At 48.1% G+C, this 22,385-nt stretch overlaps 1 protein-coding gene across 1 annotated transcript; it reads left to right on the top strand.

Moving 5' to 3' along the window:
• Positions 1-147: 147 nt before the first annotated feature.
• stk11ip (serine/threonine kinase 11 interacting protein) lies at positions 148-21,959 on the top strand. The gene is made up of 26 exons (XM_084487888.1): positions 148-257; positions 844-911; positions 1,173-1,378; positions 1,779-1,853; positions 1,970-2,065; positions 2,199-2,306; positions 3,190-3,261; positions 4,527-4,656; positions 5,598-5,701; positions 5,972-6,061; positions 6,796-6,837; positions 6,979-7,146; positions 7,619-7,700; positions 7,846-8,247; positions 10,517-10,737; positions 11,269-11,376; positions 11,751-11,949; positions 14,525-14,658; positions 15,009-15,303; positions 15,786-15,898; positions 16,233-16,330; positions 16,562-16,743; positions 17,784-17,868; positions 18,390-18,469; positions 19,024-19,250; positions 20,972-21,959. Exons 2-26 carry the CDS (start codon positions 845-847, stop codon positions 21,113-21,115), a joined length of 3,528 nt encoding a protein of 1,175 aa, XP_084344014.1. The 5' UTR covers positions 148-257; position 844; the 3' UTR covers positions 21,116-21,959.
• Positions 21,960-22,385: the final 426 nt, after the last annotated feature.

The following is a 22,385-nucleotide window of genomic DNA, read 5'->3' as shown; positions in this document are numbered from 1 at the left end:
TGTGTGTACGCTTTTTATAATATGACGCGCTTGTTGACATTTTGTGTCACGTGACGCCTGTCAGCAACGCTGTTTAAATGAAGCGCTTTTATCTTTGTCCCGTGTCGGCTACCGTTCGCTCTGCCGTTGTTGACAGGCGTCACGTGACACAAAATGTCAACATCGTCCGCGCTGCTCGCCCTTCTGATCTCAGACATTTAGGTTTATTTTGGGGATGTTCCGCTAATAAACAGTGCTGTTAGATCGTCCTATTAAAGGTACGTAAGGGTTGGGGTGTTAAAAGTGATCAAATAAATGCTTTTACATTTGCACTACACAGTCTATTTACCAGCTGTAATGAAGCTACGTGTACTGTTGTGTATGGTTGTGTACGGAAACATGACGGTGTTGTTGAGGGGATGGCGGCACGGATCCTAATGGTTATTTAAGGGGACTTATATGTTCAACACCGAGGTCACGTCGTCAAGGACCGAACTCCGACTCTTATATCATGAAACATTTGTGTTATTTAAGTAGGGGGGCTGAGGGCGCGTTTAAAAGGGAAGAGGCCGATGAATGGTACATGGTAAATGGACTGCATTTATACAGCGCTTTTCCCACCAGTGGCGACTGAAAGCGCATTGCAATATTGCCTCACATTCACCCGTCATCATCGGCGATCACTCGGAGTCGAGTATGACGGTCCTCCTGGGGTATCCTTCTTGTGGGTAGATGGTTAAATGGTAGATGTAGATGGCTAAAGAGGCCAATTCTGGAGCCACAAACTTTATTGCACGCACACGCACATGCACACCACATTCTAGTGTCATAATCTGACGTGTGTGTGTGTCGTTGGGTTTTCAGGATGGCTGTCGCACACACAGGCAAGTCCTCCCTCGTCCACAGCCTGGCCACGCTGCTCCGAAACGATGGTAACCCTCACACCTTTTTCCCTTATTTGACATATCTTAACAATGTTTTTAACCATTGAACTGCCAAAGTGGACAGGACGTGTTGGTGTCCTAGCCTTTTATACAGTCTGAGTTCCGAACTACATTCTTACCGGCCCCCTCTCCTCTTCCTTTGTCTCCTCTCCACCTCTTCTCTCCTCTCCTCTACCATCCCCTCGCTCCCCCTCCCCCTCACCACCTCCCATCCCCTCTCTCTGCCCAACTGGCCCTCCACGCCACCAGGGGGCGAGGTGCTGAGCGGCAGCAGCACCCTGACCCTGCAGGCGTCCACGCTGGCCCAGCTGACGCTGCTGTTCGAGCAGTATCTGCTCTCCCGGCCCGGCGCCCCCCACGGCTTCCTGGCGCTGGCCTCCCACCCCGCCGACACGCACTCCCTGCTGGAGCTGCAGTTCCTGTTCGACGTGCTGCAGAAGACCGTCTCACTGAAGGTGGGGAAGAGGGAGAGGAAGAGAGAATGATGGAGAGGGGGGGAGAGGGAGAAAAAGAGGGACAGGGGGAGAGGGAGAAGAGGAGGGCGAAGGAATGATGGAGGGAGAGGGAAGGATGGGGGGAGAGAGAAGGATGGAGGGAGAGGGAAAAAGACAGGAGGAAAAAGCAATATAGCTTGAAATGCACTCTATGTATTTCATTATTAGTATTAGTATTATTAGTATTAGTATATTAGTATTATTAGTATAAGATTTTTATACACACATTTCTTCAAGCATTTCTAGCAAAGGCGTTGTTCAGTGAGTGATATAACTTTATATATTTATTTGAACAGGGTTCATGGTGATGTAACGTTATGTTTAAAGGTGCGTGTTGTAATGGTGTGTTCTGGTGTCCCAGCTGGTAGAGATGTCGGAGTCGAGGACTCCGTCTGCAGTGAAGATCTTCCCTTTCAAGTCCCTCAGGATCCTGGAGGTGAACGTCTAGCGAGCTTTAAGAATCAGCACCTCCAGTTAAGGAACAGAACAATGGAATCAATTCTACTTCCTTTACTTCTTCTTCTTCTTCTTCTCCTCCTCCTCCTCCTCCAGTTGAAGCGTCTCCCTCCTCACCGTCTGGAGGGTCTGAGAGGAGTGTATTCCCAGCTGGAGGTCTTCACCTGCTCCAGAAGCCTCACCTCCCTGGAGGTAGTGTGTGTGTGTGTGTGTGTGTGTGTGTGTGTGTGTGTGTGTGTGTGTGTGTGTGTGTGTGTGTGTGTGTGTGTGTGTGTGTGTGTGTGTGTGTGTGTGTGTGATAATAAGTGTGTGCGTCTGTGTGTAGGAGCTGCTGTCTCTGTGCGGAGGGGACCTGAGTTCTGCTCTCCCCTGGCTAGACCTTCACACTCTCAACTTCAGCTACAACTCTATCACCTGCCTGGACGCCTCGCTGGTCAGACACACACACACGCACGCACGCACGCTCGCTCACTCACTCACTCACTCACTCACTCACTCACTCACTCACTCACTCACTCACTCACTCACTCACTCACTCACTCACTCACTCACTCACTCACTCACTCACTCACTCACTCACAGACACTCACTCACTCACTCACTCACAGACACACACTCACTCACTCACTCACTCACTCACTCACTCACTCACTCACTCACTCACACACAGACACACAGACACACACAGACACACACAAATAATAATTAGTAATCCTAATAAATAATACACATAAACACATATTAATAGACTAGGGGTGGGAAAATTTTATTTTTTCCATTAAACTTGTTCGCCTGCTGCAGAGCGCTACAGAAAACTCCTTTCTGCCTGCAGGTCCTCTGCGCAGAGAACCGACTTTATCTAATATAAAATATTAGATAAGGTAATTCATCTGTTGATTGTCTTTAATGATCATCGCACAAGAAGGAAGTGATTAGCAAACTCTGAGTAGCAAAGTCAGATGTATATATATATTTTTTTGAAAATCCTGCATGGAAATGTACGTAAAAAGAATTGTTGAATCGAGATGCATCGATAATCGTTTTATAATCGAATCGTTGACCTCTGAATCGGAATCGAATCGTGAGGTGCTAAGAGATTCCCACCCCTATAATAGACACTTCCCACATACACATTAATACAGACACATTAATACACACACACACACACACATTAATACACACACACACACACACACACACACACACACACACACACACTAATACACACACACATTAATACACACACATACACACATTAATACACACAGGTGGATGCCCACACAGTGGTGATAAGTGTGATAATGTGTGATCCCCAGAGTCTGCTGAATGTGCTGAGGTCTCTGGATCTGAGTCACAACAAGATCCAGGACTGTGCTGAGTTCCTCAAGGTACTATCTCTCTCTCTCTCTCTCTCTCTCTCTCTCTTTCTCTTTCTCTCTCTCTCTCTCTCTCTCTCTCTCTCTCTCTCTCTCTCTCTCTCTCTCTCTCTCTCTCTCTCTCTCTCTCTCTCTCTCTCTCTCTTTTTTTCTCTTTCTCTCTCTTTGTCTCTCTCTCACTCTCTTTCTCTCTCTCTCTATGCTCTCTCTCTCTTTATCTGTGCTCTCCCCTTATCTGTGTCTTTCACCATCTGTTTCTCTCTCGCTCTCTGTCTCTCACCGAATCTACTCTCTCTCGCTCTCACAATTCCTTCTTTGTATTTCCCCTCTTTATATCTCTGTCTGTTTACAGATGCAAAGGTCTTCATTGATATGTAAAGAATACATTTACATTGTCAAAGCACAACATTTTCCTCTGTCTCTTTCTCCTTCTCTCACTCTCTTTCTCAAGGTCAATTTAAAGCGCTTCATTGGCATGGGAATGCCAATGAAGGCATGGCATGGCATGGCATGGCATAGCAGGGCAATGCTGATCCGCTGACACAGATCAGCGTTTCGTTTTAGTGTCGTTCCTTTCCCAGGGCTCGAGTTTCGCCTCCATCGACGTTACCGTATGACAACAATAGACGCTCAGTCATTGCGCTTTTTATTTGATTTTATTTCCCATCATAACCTTTCCCGGGAATCAGGAAATAGTCTTGATCAGATTCAGATTTCCCGGGAATCCCATCTCCCGGGATTAAAACCTAATGACGACCCGCTCACATTGGAGAGGTTCTTTTCTACGACCCGCCCACCTTGAAGAGGTACTTTTTTAGATGGAAACGCGATGTGCCTGGAACCAAACCGAGTCGTGGCGAGTTAAGTCGTGGCGAGTTGAGCTGGTACTGTTGGTGGAAAAGCGGCATTACATTTAAATAAGATAACTTTTAAAATCTCTCTCTCTCTCTCCCCATTCACACATGCAGCCCTCGCTGATAATTTAATTGATGTTTGAAAGGGACGTTTCTCTCTTTCTCTCTTTGTCTCTCCCTCTCTTTCTCTTTCTCTCTCTTTGTCTCCCTCTCTTTCTCTTTCTCTCTCTTTGTCTCTCCCTCTCTTTCTCTTTCTCTCTCTTTGTCTCTCCCTCTCTTTCTCTTTCTCTCTCTTTGTCTCCCTCTCTTTCTCTTTCTCTCTCTTTGTCTCTCCCTCTCTTTCTCTTTCTCTCTCTTTCTCTTTTTTTTTTCTTTCTTTCTTATCTTTTGTCTGTCTGTCTGTCTGTCTGTGGTGTCTCTCAGCCTCTCAGTGAGTTGGAGTATTTGAACCTGGGCTACAACAACCTGCAGAGGGCGCCGTCGCTCGGCCCCAGCGCCCGGGCTAAGCTGTGCACACTCATCCTCCGCAACAATGAGCTGGAGACCATCAACGGTAACACACACACACGTATACACACACACCAACGCATACGTATATAATCACATGCTCATTTATATGCGCGCACACAAACACAAACACACACACTGACACTATGAAGGTAAACACGTTGCAGAATGAAAATATCCACACAGCCTTGTTCTCAATGTGAAGTTGTGAAAAATATTCACAAATGTGTTATTGTGATATTGATGTGATATTTACATATATACAATGACAGCTGCAGACTTGTAATCCAACGTTTACTCATATAAATTATTCTGACATGGTGATTTCTCTCTAATCAGTCACTACAACCTGACAGATGTGCCCCCCTGCCTAACAAAGGGACGAATGTGTGTCTTCATTCTTTGTGCATGGCACATTCTGACGATGATTGATGCCTAGAGAGGGATGTTGATGATGTCAACGAAGGGCAGCCTCACAAGCTACCAATGTGCTAGCTTTACCATTGTCACGGCAACCAGTGGTACCTGGTTCCTCTCAGGCTGGCTAATCCTCTCCATCTAAAACCGTGTGTGTGTGTGAGTTGTGAGTAGTATATGCCAACTAGGTTACTAATGCAAACTTATATCCTTAATTTTTGGAAGCTTAGGTCATATCCACAAAATGTGGTTAGAGGACTGCGGTTGGGGTGATTACTTAAGAAGGAAGCCATTTCCAAGATTGGCAACATTTTGATCTGTTTCAGCCACCATAGGTAGTATGCAAATCTGGAGGCAAAGATGTTTTGTTTACCCTTAGGTGTTCGGTGTATAACAACTTAACTTATCATTTAGGTATTGTAAAGGCATGTCAGCTTGTTGAACCTAACCTATCAATATTTCTTCCCAAAATGTTTGGATCTTTTTCTCCTCTTTGTAAATTTGGATCCAAATAAAAGCATTTAAATGTGTGTGTGTGTGTGTGTGTGTGTGTGTGTGTGTGTGTGTCAGGTGTAGAACAGTTGTCGTCGCTGCAACACGTGGACCTGGCCTACAACCTACTGCTAGAACATTCTCAGCTCGCTCCTCTGGCGATGCTGCACAGTCTCCACACGGTAACACACACACACACACACACACACACGTGCTTCTGCGTGGAATAAACCAAACGCACACACACATGTTTTAAGGAATACAGGTTCACCTAATTATTTGGTAGAACCTTTCACAGCACAGTATGCCAATTACCGTGTGTGTGTGTGTGTGTGTGTGTGTGTGTGTGTGTGTGTGTGTGTGTGTGTGTGTGTGTGTGTGTGTGTGTGTGTGTGTGTGTGTGTGTGTGTGTGTGTGTGTGTGACCCTAACGTGCTCCTCCTCCTCCCCCAGCTCGTCCTGGAGGGGAACCCTCTGTTCTTCCAGAGGAGCCACCGCACCGCCGCCGTCCGTCACCTCTCCCCCCGGGCGGCCCACCTCAGGGTCAGTAGACCCCCTCCACCCTCACACCCACCCACCCTCCACCCTCACACCCACCCTGCACTCTCACACCCACCCTCCACCCTCACACCCACCCTGCACCCTCACACCCACCCTCCACCCTCACATCCACCCACCCTCCACCCTCACATCCACCCTCCACCCTCACACCCACCCTGCACCCTCACACCCACCCTCCACCCTCCACCCTCACACCCACCCTCCACCCTCACATCCATCCTCCACCCTCCACCCTCACACCCACCCTCCACCCTCACATCCATCCTACACCCTCACATCCACCCCTCCACCTTCACATCCACCCTACACCCACTCTACTCCCTCACATCCACCCTACATCCACCCTCACATCCACCCCTACACCCTCACATCCACCCTACACCCACCCTCCACCCTCACATCCACCCCTCCACCCTCACATCCACCCTACATCCACCCTCACATCCACCCCTCCACCCCTACACCCTCACATCCACCCTACATCCTCACATCCACCCACACGTACACTCATCCATCATCCATCATCCATCCATCGTGGATCATCCATCCACGATCCATCATCCATCCATGTATTAGTGTTTGCAGTAGTGACAGATTGCCGAGTGCTTCTCGTTGGGAGTCGAGTGAGAGTGTGGGAGATATGTGCCAATGAACTCAGCAGGACTGTGTGTCCCGATGCACTCGCTGTGTTCAAAGTCTCTGTGTTCTGGTTACAGCTCAAACTGGACGGCTGCACGCTGACTTCCTCAGAGCTGTCCGTAAGTCACCCTGTTTCAAAGTACTAGACCTTATTTTATACAACAATAACACAAACAAGTTGCACAACTGTCGTTGTGAAACTGTTAATTGTGACGAGTCAGCCAACAGTCAATCATGGTTCACTGTGTGACTCTGCTAAGGTCCTGCCCAAACCGGGGCAGCTCATTGGCCATTCGCAGGCCCCGCCCCCGGTTGCCAGGGAAACAGAGCGCGGTGCAGAAGAGGGGTCCAGCGGCGCGGGGGAGCTGAGTGACAGTATGTCCGTGGGCGAGGTGGCGGTGACGCGGGTCCGCAGGAAGAAGGCCAGGGTACGCTTCCTGCCTGAACAACGGAGAGTTACTGTAGAGGCATTGGCCGGGCAGCAATAGACTTCCAAATATGGGCACGGCCTTTCAATGTTAAATTAACCTCCAGCCAATGAGAGGGACGCTCTTGCACTGTCAACTCCTGCTGAATCTTTGTCATATTCCATCTGAGAAAAGCCTTCGCTGCAGACTTCTGGTCATCTTTTAACTTATTCACTCTAATTCACTCATTCAGATCAAACTGTTTGGGTTGCTGTAGTTTCCTTGGGGCGCCGCCATTGTTTGTTTTACTTGGCAGACTGCGGCGCTCCTTGTTGGTCACGGACAAAAGACCCCCCCCGGGCCCTGATTGGTTGTATCACAAGGCTTTCAACCGGGATGGAGGCGGGCCTGATGTGCTCAGAGAGACAGGAAGGCCACCAGGCGCCATGCACACTAGTGTCCTTCTCCTTCATGGTCTCCCCTCCTCCCCCAGGCCAAGGTGAAGGTGAGGAGGGCCAGCATCTCTGAACCCAGCGACACCGACCACCAGCCCAGACCACGGACCTCCTCTCAAGGTAGGGGGGTGTGTGTGTGTGTGTGTCACCAGAAAACCCACACCTTTCAAAGTAAAAGTCCTGTCCTCCCAGTGAACATCGTGCTACCGCACCAGAAGGATGCATAAAAACCTTTCAAAGTAAAAGTCCTCTCTCCTCCCGGTAGACATTGCGCTCCCCCACCAGAAGGACATAGAGAGGATGGACAGCTTCCGGGAGCAGCTGGGGGAGGACTGGCTGCGCTACCAGCATCACCTCGAGGCGGCGCCATCCGCCACCGCCACCGCCCTCGCCGCCGGCTCCAATGGCTTCGACCTCCCCCCGAACCGGGCCCCGGAGGCCCCGGAGGCCCCGGAGGTCCAGGAGGTCCCGCCCCCTCCAGCCCCCCCCTGCTCCCAGCCCAGGGAGGGGGCCGGGGAGGAGGAGCAGGAGGAGGAGTCCACCCTGCGGTGGAGCTGTCAGAGCCCGGGAGAGACCCGGTCCACCCTGGAGGGAGAGGAGGGGTCTGGGCCCACCAATAGGAGCGGGGACACCAGAGAGGAGGAGGAGGAGGAGGAGGACCTGGGAGGTAAAGGGACGTTAACGTGCATTTATTAATTTATTAATTTATTAATTAATCATCCTTTAATCCTTAACAAATCTTTTACTTCACGTAACTTTTCTTAAAGATCCCGTATAATACTTTTTTTTCGGTTATTTTAAAACTGTTCCCGGGGGTCTTTACAAGACGTTTGTGAAGACTTTATTGTTTGTTTTTGTGTTATATTTATTGATCATTCGTCGAGATAGCAGTGGGCGTTACATGCCAGTGTTTACTTGCACGGCGGTACGTGAGTAAAGGTTGATGTTGACGACGTGAAGGTGTGCAGTTGGATGTGAACATCCACACACACCGTGGCGTTGTAAAAGCTCGACCTGACAGAGATCCACTCATTCGTCACCACATCTTATGTGTTTGGAAGGGGCGTTAATTCACCTGAGAGGGGGTGGATTATGCTAATGTCCCTGGTCTCGATGTCAAAGCCAGCGATTTTCAAAACGGCCTGTTCTATCAAACCTGTTCGGAAAGAAACTTCAGAAGGAGACTGCAAAGAAACAGCAGGACTTCCAGATTTCTGATTTGTTCCTCTACTCTAGTTACGGTGAACACGTGGAACAAGAGAAAGGGCCGGCATAAACCATTTCCCATGATGCTTCCTCTTTAAAACAATCTGTGAAAAAATCCCGGAGAAGTTGGTACATTAAGCGGGTTTTTGTTCTTGAGAAAGAACAGAAATTTCGGTGAGGTTGTAGACCACGATTTTCTCCCAGAATGCGTATGAATTGTCCTCTCTTACATCAGAAAACAGCAGAGCGTGATCGTTCCCCTTGTAGTTATCCTGACTTATTGTGACTTATCTTAACTTAACAAATCTTTATGTATTTTGACCTTAACTGAACTTAACATATCTTGACTTGACTTAACTTAAGGTATCTTAACTTAGGTACCTTAACTTGACTTATCTTAACTTAACGTATCTTAACTTGACTTAATTCAAGGTATCTTAACTAAAGCTTACTTATTTAAGGACCCATACTGACCTGAGCACTGGGGTCATTTGGTACTACTGACGTCCATCGGGGTCGTCTTGGGTTCCACACACGTTTCCAGTCCTAACTGGAATAAGCCAGTGGATGGCGGTAATGCACCGTAGCTTTGTTAGCCAAACTGCATAAATGTCAAGGAGAAGAAGCATGGACTATCATGAAAGTGTTTCCTCCGATTTCTCACAAGGTGTTCAAGCCATTCCGGCTTTACTTAACTCAAGTTAACTTATCTTAACTTTACTTAACATAATTTACCTTAACTTATCCTAATTTATCCTAATTTAACTAAATGTACGTATTTTATCTTAATTTAACTTAACTTAAAGTATCTTAACTTTACTTAACTTATCCTTATTTATCTAAACTTAACGTATTCTACCTTAACTTAACGTATCTCAACCTAACCTAAAGTATCTTAATTTAACTTATCCTAATTTAACTTAACTTATCTTAACTTAACATATCTTATCTTATCTTGTCTTAATTTATCCTAATTTGACTCAATTGAATGTATCCTAATATAACTTAACTTAAAGTATCTTAACTTTACTTAACTTATCTTTATTCATCAACTTAATAAAACTTGATTTATTAACTTAATGTATTCTACCTTAACTTATCCTAACTTAACATATCTTATCTTGTCTTAATTTATCCAAATTGAACTCAATTGAACTTATCCTAATTGAACTGAACTTATGGTATCTTAACTTAAGGTATTGTTGGGAAAAACAGTCTGTCTAGTTACTTGACCAGATAAAATGAGACGGAGAGGTAATAAAGTCTGTCAAAGGTAGTGGCAAAGGTAATACTGATTCATAAAGCGTGAGAGATCGAATATTCTACGTCCCCTAACAGCGCTGAGGTCGTCTGTAGCTTCGCCTCCGTGGAGGTTCTGCTTCAGAAGAGCACCCCGTGATCCGGTGCATGTGAAACTTATAGTATCTTTCCTAACCAGGTGTGTGTGGTAGACTTTGTGTGGGTTATCGAGGGTTCTCTTGTCCTTGAGCCTCCGGGTTGTGTTGTCTTTCTGTGTGATATGTGTGTCCTCACCATCTAGCTGTGGCATTGTTCTCCGCAGACTGATAGGGGGGCTCGAGGGTCATCTTGACCCTCTTGAATGTGTGGTGTGTTGTGTTCGTTAAGTTTGGACCCAGAGTTGACTATATTCGTAATGTAATGTGTCCGTTAGGTTATTTTTGCCCATCAGTATCTTAACTCACTGACTGGTCGTGCTCCTCGTCTCCCAGTGGACCTGTGTCCCCCCCTGCTGGTTGGAGTCCTGTCCAGCGGTGAGGAGGAGGAGGAGGAGGAGGAGGAGAGCAGCAGGAGCCAGGGGAAGGAGGTGTTCCTGAGGGTGAAGCAGTCCCTCGTGGTGGAGGTGGAGGTGCAGCGGGGCATGGAGCTCCGTCGGCTGGACCTGGACTCCCTAAGCCGGGTGGAGGTCACACAGAACCCCTGGAGGAGGGAGGTGAGGAGGAGGAGGAGGAGGAGGAGGAGGGTGGAGGTCACACAGAACTCCTGGAGGGAGGTGAGGAGGAGGAGGAGGAGGAGGAGAAGGGGGTGGAGGTCACACAGAACTCCTGGAGGAGGGAGGTGAGGAGGAGGAGGAGGAGGAGAGGGAGGTGGAGGTCACACAGAACTCCTGGAGGAGGGAGGTGAGGAGGAGAGGGGTGGAAGGTCACACAGAACTATGTGAGGAGGAGGAGGAGGAGGAGGAGAGGGGGGTGGAAGGTCACACAGAACTCCTGGGAGAGGGAGGTGAGGAGGATGACAAGGAGGAAGAGGAGGAGAGGGGGGGAGAGGAGGAGGAGGGAGGGAAGAGGTTAGGAGGGGGGGGGGGGTCAAGTAGGTGTATAATCTCTCTCCCCCTCTCTCTCTCACTCTCCTTCTCTCTCTCTCTCCCCCTCTCTCCCTCTATTCCTCTCTTTCCCCCTCTCTCTCTCTCTCTCCCTCTCTCTCCCCCCCTCCCTCCCTCCCTCCCTCCCTCTCTCTCTCTCAGGGTCAGGTAGAGTCACTTCCTGGTGTGGTTCTTCACTTCTGTGTGATCGGCCGAGAGAGGAGGCGGAGCTACGTCCTATTGGACGAGAACCCACAGCATGCTCTACAGGTAGGCTCAGACACACGCCGCTGCACACTATGTGGATGTATGCAATTCTACACGTCAAGGCCTTTGGAAATGTCAACAGTTGCGCAGATCAATCATCAATCATAACCAATTAAAATTCAAATAGGCCCACAAAAAAGGCCACGGTAACGATAAATCCCACAAAATGACACAAGCGAGTCTGAGATTCTGTAGGACAGGAAGCCCATGAAATTCAAATGAACACGCGTGTCCCCAGCGAAGTAAAATGAACGTCATATGCGCCTTAAAGACATGCATCTAAAAACACCTCCCTGAACGTCTCTTTGGGGTGACAGCCTATCCCACGGTGGCAGGCCCACTCAAATGATGTCACTTCCTGTCTCCCCCGTCCTCAGCTGCTGTGTGACACGCTGCGCGGCGTGGCGGAGCTGAATCGCCAGCGTGATGACGTCATGGCAGCGGGCCGTCCCAGCGGCGCCCGGCGGCTGCAGTGTCTCCGCTGCTGCTCAGAGTTCACCCTGCAGGGGCCCGCGGCCGGGGCCCCGAGGGAGGGGGCCCCTGAGGAGGAGGAGGAGGAGGAGGAGGAGGGCAGGGGTGAGACACCCGCTTACTGCTCTTTAACACGGCCCCCTGTGTGTGTGTGTGTGTGTGTGTGTGTGTGTGTGTGTGTGTGTGTGTGTGTGTGTGTGTGTGTGTGTGTGTGTGTGTGTGTGTGTGTGTGTGTGTGTGTGTGTGTCCAGGCTTGTTTGTGTGTGTGTTTCTCCAGGCTGGTGTGTGTGTGTGTGTGTCCAGGCTTGTGTGTGTGTGTGTGTGTGTCCAGGTTTATGGTGGTGTCATCCAACCTTGCTTGGACTTGTTTTTGACTTTTATTTTCTGGGTCATTTGGTCAGCCCAGACTTCCAGTCAGTGCAGAACAGAGATCTGAATTAACATTTCAAATCAAATCAGTTCAAATCAAAGAAAACATGCATTCCTGTTTTTGTTTTTTTACTGTATTCTAGCCATGGTTCTTCAGTGGCCTGAAAGAGAAATATAGGAACATCCAAACGAAAACACAGACCAGCAGCTGAAACACCATTAAAACCATCAAACCATAAACATCCCTGTGAGCCGCCAGTCTTCTGGTTAGCCTGCCTCCAAACCCCCCCCGTTCCCAGGCCCTCATCCCCAGGTGGGCCGGGCCAGGTGCTGGTGGTAGTTATCTGCCTGCTCCTACACGACGGAGCAGACCTGCTGTCTGGCTGAGTCTCTCTCATCAGCCCACCTCTCCAGACCAGACCCAGCTCTCACCGGGCGGCGTGCCCAGGAACGTGCCTCTGAGTCAGGCCTGAATGCCGGACCTGCTGCGGCACGCTCTGGAGCCCCAGCTGGGGCCCCCGGGGGTGGGGGTCTGAGCAGCGAGCTTGTGTGTGCGGGTCTTTACGACCGCTTACTGCTCGCCTGCTCACTGTCTCATTATACGATTGTGTATTTACATTTTACATTTACATCTAGGGAATTTTAGTAGACGCTTTTATCCAAAGCGACTTACAATAAGTACATTTGTCAGAAGAAGGTGAAGCAATACATCACTGTCGGTACAGTAAGGATGTTCATGGAACCAAGTACCAAGTGATTTTCAAAACGACTTGTAATGGCTAATCACACTCACACCTGAGTCCCATACCTGAGTGATATGGGACCTTTAAGTGCCAGGACGTACAACATACAATAAGGGTGCACTCACACTACGCCATCTGTACCGTGCCCGAGTACATTTGCCCCCTAAAGTCTAGATCGCTTGGCTAGTGTGAGCACGCCATCCGTACTCATGTACAATTATATTCCCTGGCCACGGTACAGATGCTAATGGATACGCAACCTATATGTACAAGAGGCAACCGTACTCAGGCCCAGTTGAGATTGCCTAGTGTGAACACAGGCCAGCGGCACAGTGGGGGGGGGGGGGGGGGGGTGGGCAATCGTACTTGAGGTACAGGGCAACTTTGCCCTTTGCCTAGTGTGAGTGAGTGCGCCCTAAGTAGGTGGGTTGGGAGGGGGTGGCTATTTGACATATTTACATTGACCTTTTAGCAGACGCTTTTATCTAACAAGACTCAGAGCTGATGTTTTGTCATTCAGTAGCAGGTAGGGGTCTCGGGGGCCTCTGTCCCAGGATGCCTGTAGGTTAGACTGCAGCGATTCTGAACCTTTCGCCGTGGAATCAAGCAGCCCCAGGATGTGGCTCTGTCTTGTGCGGACACGTCCTCTCAGATAAACATACCGCGCACCACACGCCTGTTCTGTTGAACAGCGAGGTCACTTAGAGGCCTTCTGTGGAACAACGCACCGAACGAGGCTTCCTGTACGGTATCATTATAAGAGGGTGATTTGAACGTGTGCACGCATCTGATGATGCGTCACGTAGCCCACGGCAACATTCTTTAGTGTTGGAAGGCAGTGAGGGTGAGGCCGGTGGCGGGGCTGTTGAAACATGAGCTGGAGATTAGCCGTGATAGAGATTAGACCCAGGAATCGCTCACACGTCTCTCTTCAAATCCCACCCCTGTGGCCACATTCGGCGCGCACGGCACGTTTTCACTTCATTAACCAAGAAGGTTCGATTGGTTGTCGTCTGAAATGTCAAGGAGTCAATGAGTGAGTGTTGAGATCGTAAAACGGTGCAAAAACGTGGTGTTTTGTTTCATTCAAATCAATCAAATGGTCCAAATCACATTCACTTTCCTCTGAAAAGGTGTTGGGATTGTGTCTCTTTTAGTGGGGTCTTTTAGTTAGTTCCAACTAACCCCAGTCTTTAGGCTACCGTAGTAACCCTTTGGGCTGGGTTTTCTTAAAAAAAAAAAACCAGGGATCATTGAGGTTTGTTGCAAAAATAATTGGTCTAATGGGTTATCATGTACCTACATGAGTGTTGCCGAGTTAAAAGATTGCCTCTGGCTAAAAATACAGAGAACACAACGTGACATCAATCAAACAACATCAATCCTTTGCTCGCACAAGTTTTATGGTTCAATTCTTGAGAAAGGTTTCCATTTGAATAACTACAGATAACAATAGACTCTGATGAGATAATGTTAAGTAATACGTGAGATATGGATTCTAAGTTTTTAAAGGGTCATTTTTGACGAAGGATATGAAATATATTTTTTTGTTTTTTGTATTTGAACAGAAAACAGCACGGTGTGTCCAGAGTGTGGTGGCGATCATGTGGTAGACCTGGCCGTCCAATCAGCTCCCTCCAGCAGCACACCAATCAAACACGCCAGAGACTGGGAGAGCCGCGCCAATGTCAGCTCGTCTCTAGTAAGTCTCAAACCTGTCACTTTGACAGTATTTAAAAGAGAAAGGAAAGAGAAAAGCTTTCCCTTCCCTCGTCTCAGTTCCTTCTCAAGGTTGCTTCTTGGGGGGGAACTCTCCATGTCCTTTAGTGGGCTTCTGAATATCATAATATCATAATATCATAATGTATCATTAAGTATCATAATGTGTGTGTGTGAAGCCCTCTGAGACTGTTCCTGTGATTGAGGTCAAGACAGACGTTTGCTGTAAACAGTGCAATGCAACACACCATCCAAATATCTTAAAGGAGCTATGCTACACAACACCTCCAAGACTTCTTCTTCCTAAAATAAATGCGTCGCTTCTCGCCACAGAATTCCTTCTCCGACGATCTGTTGTCCCGCGACGCAAACCCCAGCAGCAGTCCAATACCAGAGTCCACCCTCACCACCGCCTCCTTCAGCACCTCTCAAGACCCCTCGTCCCTGTTCGTCACGGCCCAGGAGAGCTCCCTCCAGGCGGGGCCGGACCAGGTGGATTCCTGGGCCGAGACCCACGGCAAAGAAGAGCTAGCAGGGAGCTACTGCTACGCTAGCACTGGCATTAGCATGGCGGCTAGTGGGGATGACCTGAGTGGGGCGGATCAGCCGGATAGGTCGAGCCCTAACGGTGCGTAGCGTTCTACTCGGCCCACTTGGACAGTCGAGTAGAAGACATGACTCAATACTATACGGCTATAACAGTATCAATACAACTTATTTTAATAATTATGCTGTAGTTTAGAATTTGTAAGTTTGATCATGATTTATGATTCATGATTATGAAATCTTGTCATGTCACGCTCGGCTGTTTTCTAACATATGAGACTGTACTGTACTGTACTGCGGATAAAAGTCAACTGAAAATTGCAGAAAAGTTGTCAGTTGTTGTTGGCAGTCAAAAAAAAAAAAAAAGTCCAAAAATTTGACAACTAATTATTCCAATTCGGAAAAGAACGCGAATCCCACACTGATGCTGTCACCGGCCTATCGCTTCTGCACTTTCTCCCACCACGCACACGAAGCACTACTCTCTCATATGAGGAATCAGCCGACTTAGAGTCGACTTAGGGTCTGGAAGCAGCCCAGGCTGATGGGTGCTGCTGGTTGCAGGTGACCTGGACGTGCTGGCTGAGGACTACGAGGCCGTGGACCACCGACTGCAGCTCTTCCTCGACATGGAGGTGTTTGAGGAGGAGGAGGAGGAGCTGCACTCCTTCCTCAAGGTAGGAAGACCGCAGTGACGTGGTCAACCATGCATGTCCCGAGACAAGACTGTCCCAATATGGTACCATGTATGTCGTGATACAGGACTCAGTCCTGCTGGTACCATGTATGTCGTGATACAGGACTCAGTCGTGATACCATGTACCTGTATGTCGTGATACAGGACCGATACAATAACTAAACATAATTAATGTATAACTAAACTTAATTAATAATTAATGACTAAATAATTAACATAGCTACTACGAATGTCCAGATCCGAAGCAGAAAGAGGAAGTGTTGGTTTATGATTTAGTTTTTTGTTTGTTGTTTGTTTGTTTGTTTGTTGTCCAGATGTCCACCGTTAGATTTGGCCAACCGGGGGAGTCCCCCTCACTTCTGGTCGTGTCCAATCAGAGGCTGTACTTCCTGGAGATGTCGTCACCCACCCAGTGAGTATCAGTAGTGTGTATGATGTATACAGTATATATGATTAGGATACGCACACAATTTAAAAAGTAGCAGTGTGTTAAAAAAAGTGTACCAAAAAAAATGCAAAAGTGAACTAAGTGCTCAAATAACCACAAATTAAAACCTGACACCAATTTGAGCCAATCAGAAGACAGCTCGGTCTTCCTACGAGTTATCCTCCAATCCCAATCCTTCTCTGTGTTTCCGCCCAGCAACGGCCAGCTGTCCGACCGGCTGCAGAAGAGGGACAGCCATCCAATCACGGAGCTGAGCTACCTGGAGGTGGGCCTGTGCTCCCAGACCATCCACATGGAGTTTGAGGAAGGGGGCGGGGCTTACACCCTGCTGGTGCGGGACGACGCCCGCTGCAAACGCTTCTTCGGCCGCCTGACTGGTGTGTGCACACGACCCAAAGTGTAGGGGCCACAAAGTGTAGGGGCCCCCTCTGAAGTGACTCTATTCACAAACAGAGACACCTCTCTCTCTCTCTCTCTCTCTCTCCCACTCCTGTGATACCTCGCACGCCCCCTGCTTGTCCTTGTCACGCGCAATCTCACGCTTCTAGATTGACCCGCCGTATTGTGCTCCATAGGCGTCCCCACCCACCTCTATTCGGCAGTAGAAACCCTAGCCCACAGCAGGAGCCATTTTGGCTGTGTTCCTATTGCTTGGGTGCGTTTAGGGGTTTCCTGTTTGCTTGGGTCTGTTATTTTGAAGGTCTCACAGTGGGGCCGACAAATTAAAAGACACCAGCTACTATAAGTCCCCTCCCTCTCTAAGGCGCAAGGGTCTTTTATTTTGAAGGTGTGGTATGTGTGTTGTATTGAGTTGTGTTGTGTGTTAACAAGTGTAGTACTTTGAGTTGTGTTGTAATGCTGTGTTGTGTGTTAATAGGGGTAGTACTGAGTTGTGTTGCGTGTTAACAGGGGTAGTATTGTGTTGTAATGTTGTGTTGTGTGTTAACAGGGGTAGTGTTGTGTTGTAATGTTGTGTTGTGTGTTAACAGGGGTAGTATTGTGTTGTAATGTTGTGTTGTGTGTTAACAGGGGTAGTATTGTGTTGTAATGTTGTGTTGTGTGTTAACAGGGGTAGTGTTGTGTTGTAATGTTGTGTTGTGTGTTAACAGGGGTAGTATTGTGTTGTAATGTTGTGTTGTGTGTTAACAGTGTTGTGTTGTAATGTTGTGTTGTGTGTTAACAGTGTTGTGTTGTAATGTTGTGTTGTGTGTTAACAGGGGTAGTGTTGTGTTGTAATGTTGTGTTGTGTGTTAACAGGGGTAGTATTGTGTTGTAATGTTGTGTTGTGTGTTAACAGGGGTAGTGTTGTGTTGTAATGTTGTGTTGTGTGTTAACAGGGGTAGTGTTGTGTTGTAATGTTGTGTTGTGTGTTAACAGGGGTAGTGTTGTGTTGTAATGTTGTGTTGTGTGTTAACAGGGGTAGTACGTGAGTTGGCTCCGAGGTCCAGCAGCAAACTGAAGTCTATCTCCACCTCCCGCCTCCACCCCCAGCACCACCTCTGGTACTGTGTGTGTGTGTGTGTGTGTGTGTGTGTGTGTGTGTGTTGGAAGTGTATTTGTGTAATGATATTGTATTTGTGTAATAATAGTGTATTGATAGTGTATTTGTGTAATAATGATGATTTTGATAATGAAAGTATCCATGTAGTAATTGTTCCTGCCACACCTCCGGTTTGTGTATTGGTAGTAAATTGATCATGTAGTTTATCGGAAGTGTATTGGTAGTAAATGGATCTTGTATTGATTGTATAACTTGTTCCAGGCCTCTGGTGTGTGTATTGGTAGTTTATCTGTAGTGTATTGGTAGTAAATGGATCATGTACTGATCATGTATTGATTGTATAACTTGTTCCAGGCCTCTGGTGTGTGTTTATCTGTAGTGTATTGGTAGTAAATGGATCATGTATTGATCATGTATTGATTGTATAACTTGTTCCAGGCCTCTGGTGTGTGTTTATCTGTAGTGTATTGGTAGTAAATGGATCATGTATTGATCATGTATTGATTGTATAACTTGTTCCAGGCCTCTGGTGTGTGAAGACGAAACCGAAGCAGAAGACGGTCACCTTCACTTCTTCTATCTCCTAGCATTCCTCTTTCAAGGTGAGTGAGTGTGTGTGTGTTTGTGTGTTCACGTATATACACGCGCACACACTGCAGCTGATAAGCCAACAGGTGTTTGTGCTTCTGCACGCACGCACGCACGCACGCACGCACGCACGCACGCACGCACGCACGCACGCACGCACGCACGCACGCACACACACACACACACAGCATTGTTTTCTCCCCCTCCCAGGCACGCTGCTAGAGACACGGCCGTAGGCTACACAGCTGTAGACGTGTAAAGGGAAGCCAGGCCGCGTGTCCCAGCATGCAGTTGAGGCCACGCCAGTAGTTTGACATAGTAGACATAATTGTCACAAAGGTGTTATTGAAAAACAACAACCGTTTTTCGACGGTTTGATAAACATTGACCACATTGAGCTTTGAACCCAGAACCTTTGGGCCTGCTGCCGAACACCCTGATTACACTGTCCTGCAGACACATACGTTTAAATGCTGCGGTGCTCAGCAGGATTTATGATTTGTAAAGTTGAAACAATAAAAAGAAACCCGAGAACGATGAATAATAATCACGTTTGTCTCTTGTGTAGACAACAGCTGGACTCCACTGACTGTGCTGGTTACCAAGGAGACGCTGTACTTGCTCGACGAAGACCACCAATGGTGCAAGAGCCCGGTGACCCTCGCGGCCAATGACAGTGTGGAACCGTCGAGCGGGGCGGCGACCATCCTGGAGAGCCAGCCAATCAGCTGCGTGAGCTCGGCGCAACTCTGGCCCTCTGACGCATGCAGGATGGACATTCAGCTGTACGACGAGGTGGGTCCGTCCAACTGCTCCTAGATCAGTTACTAGTCCAGCCCTACAGGAGGCGGGACTTACAGTGACATGGGCCTAGCGGTTAGAGAGAAGGCGGGACTTTCAGTGATAGGTCTAGCGGTGAGAGAGAGGGCGGGACTTTCAGTGATAGGTCTAGCGGTGAGAGAGAGGGCGGGACTTTCAGTGATAGGTCTAGCGGTGAGAGAGAAGGCGGGACTTTCAGTGATAGGTCTAGCGGTGAGAGAGAGGGCGGGACTTTCAGTGATAGGTCTAGCGGTGAGAGAGAGGGCGGGACTTTCAGTGATAGGTCTAGCGGTGAGAGAGAGGGCGGGACTTCAAGTGACATGGTTCTAGTGATGAGAGAGAGGGCGGGGGTATAGAGTGCCGAAGTCCCGCCTCTTCCAGTGGTCCCCATGGGAACTATGAGATCGTAAAATATTAATGGGTTTCAACAATGGGTTTCAGAGAAAGTAATTATTTTCTGGTCCCAGTCTTTATATGTTGTTTGTGGATTTAGATGATCATTTTTCATGTCAAGAGTTTGACCGTTTATTGTGCAATTGTTCAGTTAAAGGCTGTTAGAGAATACACAATGAGAAAGACTACATGTATGTGACGTCACGCTCCCTGCGACTGGCGTGGACAAGACAGACAATCTCCCCATCGGCATAACTGAAACTCTCCACATGCCCCGAATTATGATGGTTTTCACCTCTTTCGATGCTGTTATCCTCTGCATGGAAGTGAAGCAGAAGTGAAGCAGAGCAGAGAGATCGCCATGTCTGTACCAGAGTTCCAAGTGCGGGTGGTGACGTATATCATTCGCGTCGAGAGCAGCGAAGAGCTGTAGTTCACAAAGCGGCCTCACACAAAACAAAATTATCAAACTTCTTCGCGATAAATTGTAGTTTTCTTTGCATGAAAAATGATCATTTAAATCCACAAACAACATGTGTGTAATCCGGGGCATATAAAGACTGGGTCCAGAAAATAATTACTTTCTCTCCATTGAAACCCATTCATATTTTACGATCTCATAGGTCCCATGGGGACCACTGGAAGAGGCGGGACTTCGGCACTCTATTCAGATTACACATCAAAACAACATTTATATTCTCCTTGTCATGTTTTGATCCTTCTCTCTCCGGGAACTGCATCCTAGTGCAAACAGTGACAGAACTTCAGAACTAGTCTGCTACAGGTGGGGGTGGGCTGCTGGTTTAACTGTGTGTGTGTGTGTGTTCTTGTTTGTGTGTGTGTGTGTGTGTTTGTGTGTGTGTGTGTGTGTGTGTGTGTGTGTGTGTGTGTTCTTGCCTGTGTTTGTGTGTGTGTGTGTCTGTGTTCTTGCCTGTGTTTGTGTGTGTGTGTGTGTGCGTGCGGGGCCTGCGTTTGTTCGTGTGTGTGTGTGTGTGTGTGTGTGTGTGTGTGTGTGTGTGTGTGTGTGTGTGTGTGTGTGTGTGTGTGTGTGTGTGTGTGTGTGTGTGTGTGTGTGTGTGTGTGTGTGCGTGCGTTTGTTCGTGTGTGTGTGTGTCTGTGTTCTTGCCTGTGTTTGTGTGTGTGTGTGCGTGCGGGGCCTGCGTTTGTTCATGTGTGTGTGTGTGTGTGTGTGCGTGCGGGGCCTGCGTTTGTTCATGTGTGTGTGTGTGTGTGTGTGCGTGCGGGGCCTGCGTTTGTTCATGTGTGTGTGTGTGTGTGTGTGCGTGCCTGTGGCCCTCACCCAGACGCTGAAGGAGGAGAGGACCTGGAGCCTGCGCTCCGAGACCCCCCAGCTCACCGCCCACCTGCTGACCTGCGTCCGCACCCACTGGGAGGCCATGTTCGGAGTCGCACTCGCAACCACCCTGCACGACGCCGCCGCCTCCTGAGTGGGCCTGTGTGTGTGTTAGTATGGATGTGCGTTAGTATTGAATGTGTGTGTGTGTGTGTGTGTGTGTGTGTGAGTGTGTTTTGCTGCTGTTGTATTCGCTACGCAATGTGATGTAATCATATTAAAACATTTTAAAGCTTGGTTTAAAGCTGTGCCTTTGAAACGCCTTAACCTTCTCTGGCTGAGGGAGGCAGAGGTGTGTGTGTGTGTGTGTGTGTGTGTGTGTGTGTGTGTGTGTGTGTGTGTGTGTGTGTGTGTGTGTGTGTGTGTGTGTGTGTGTGTGTGTGTGTGTGTGTGTGTGTGTGTGTGTGTGTGTGTGTGTGTGGCAGGGGTCTCCAATGCACCCACGTGCACGCCTGCTTAAGCCACGCTGCGTCCCTCGTCTTGGAGGTCAAAAGGTCACCCCGGGGTCACAGTGACCTTGGGCGTGACCTTGGCTCCCATGCAGGGTCACGTGGAAAAATAGGTTTCCTCAAAGAGAGAGGGGCGAGTGGGCGTGTCGTTGTGTGGGGCATGGCGGTTCACCCAGCTGATGAAGTCTGTCTCCCTCGGTAACCGTCATTTATTTGGATCGAGTTGTTTTTGAAATTTCTAACAAAGGTCTATTTTTTTATACGAGAACAATGCGTGATGAATAAAGTGAAATGTTATGGTCGTGAACAGCGTTTCACTTTGTTTACTTTGTATTGGTGGTTTGTTGATGGACTAAACATAAACACAAAGCTATGGACTGGACTGTTGTTGTTGCTTTGTCAACTGATCTGAGAGTCATTGAGACCATCCTATGGTGAACTCTCTTGAATACACTCAACCGATTGGGATAAAACAAGTCAAGTGTTTTAAATCAACAAGTTCCGGGTTTTAAATGAACAAGTTAAGTTTATGTGTCCCAGGCATGGTAAGTCTGGGGCCCCCTGCTAGAGCTGCAGCCCCGTGACCCGACCCCGGATAAGCGGTTTGAAGATGAGGATGAGGAGGTGAAGTTTATAACATTTCTGGCAAATCCCAAACCCCACCTTCCACTCCATGCCTTGTGAACTCCCTCACCACTGAATGACTTCCTGTATCCAAAAGGTTTTTCTTATAAACGTCTAGCTACATTTTGTGTAACAATCCAATCCCTAATTTACAGACGACAGTCTCTGTACTGTAAGCACATTTTAAATGTGCCGAACATCTAAGTTGCAATGTATGCAGGTGGCCTTTTAACGCACAATTTAAGACACCATCAAGGCATATAATAACGTTATATAATCATAAGCAAGTGG

Source organism: Micromesistius poutassou, assembly GCF_964030765.1.
Source record: "Micromesistius poutassou genome assembly, chromosome: 24".
In the NCBI taxonomy this organism is placed as follows: Eukaryota; Metazoa; Chordata; class Actinopteri; order Gadiformes; family Gadidae; genus Micromesistius; species Micromesistius poutassou.
Note: the sequence above shows the minus strand (reverse complement) of the source record. Positions and strands in the feature narration are given on the sequence as shown.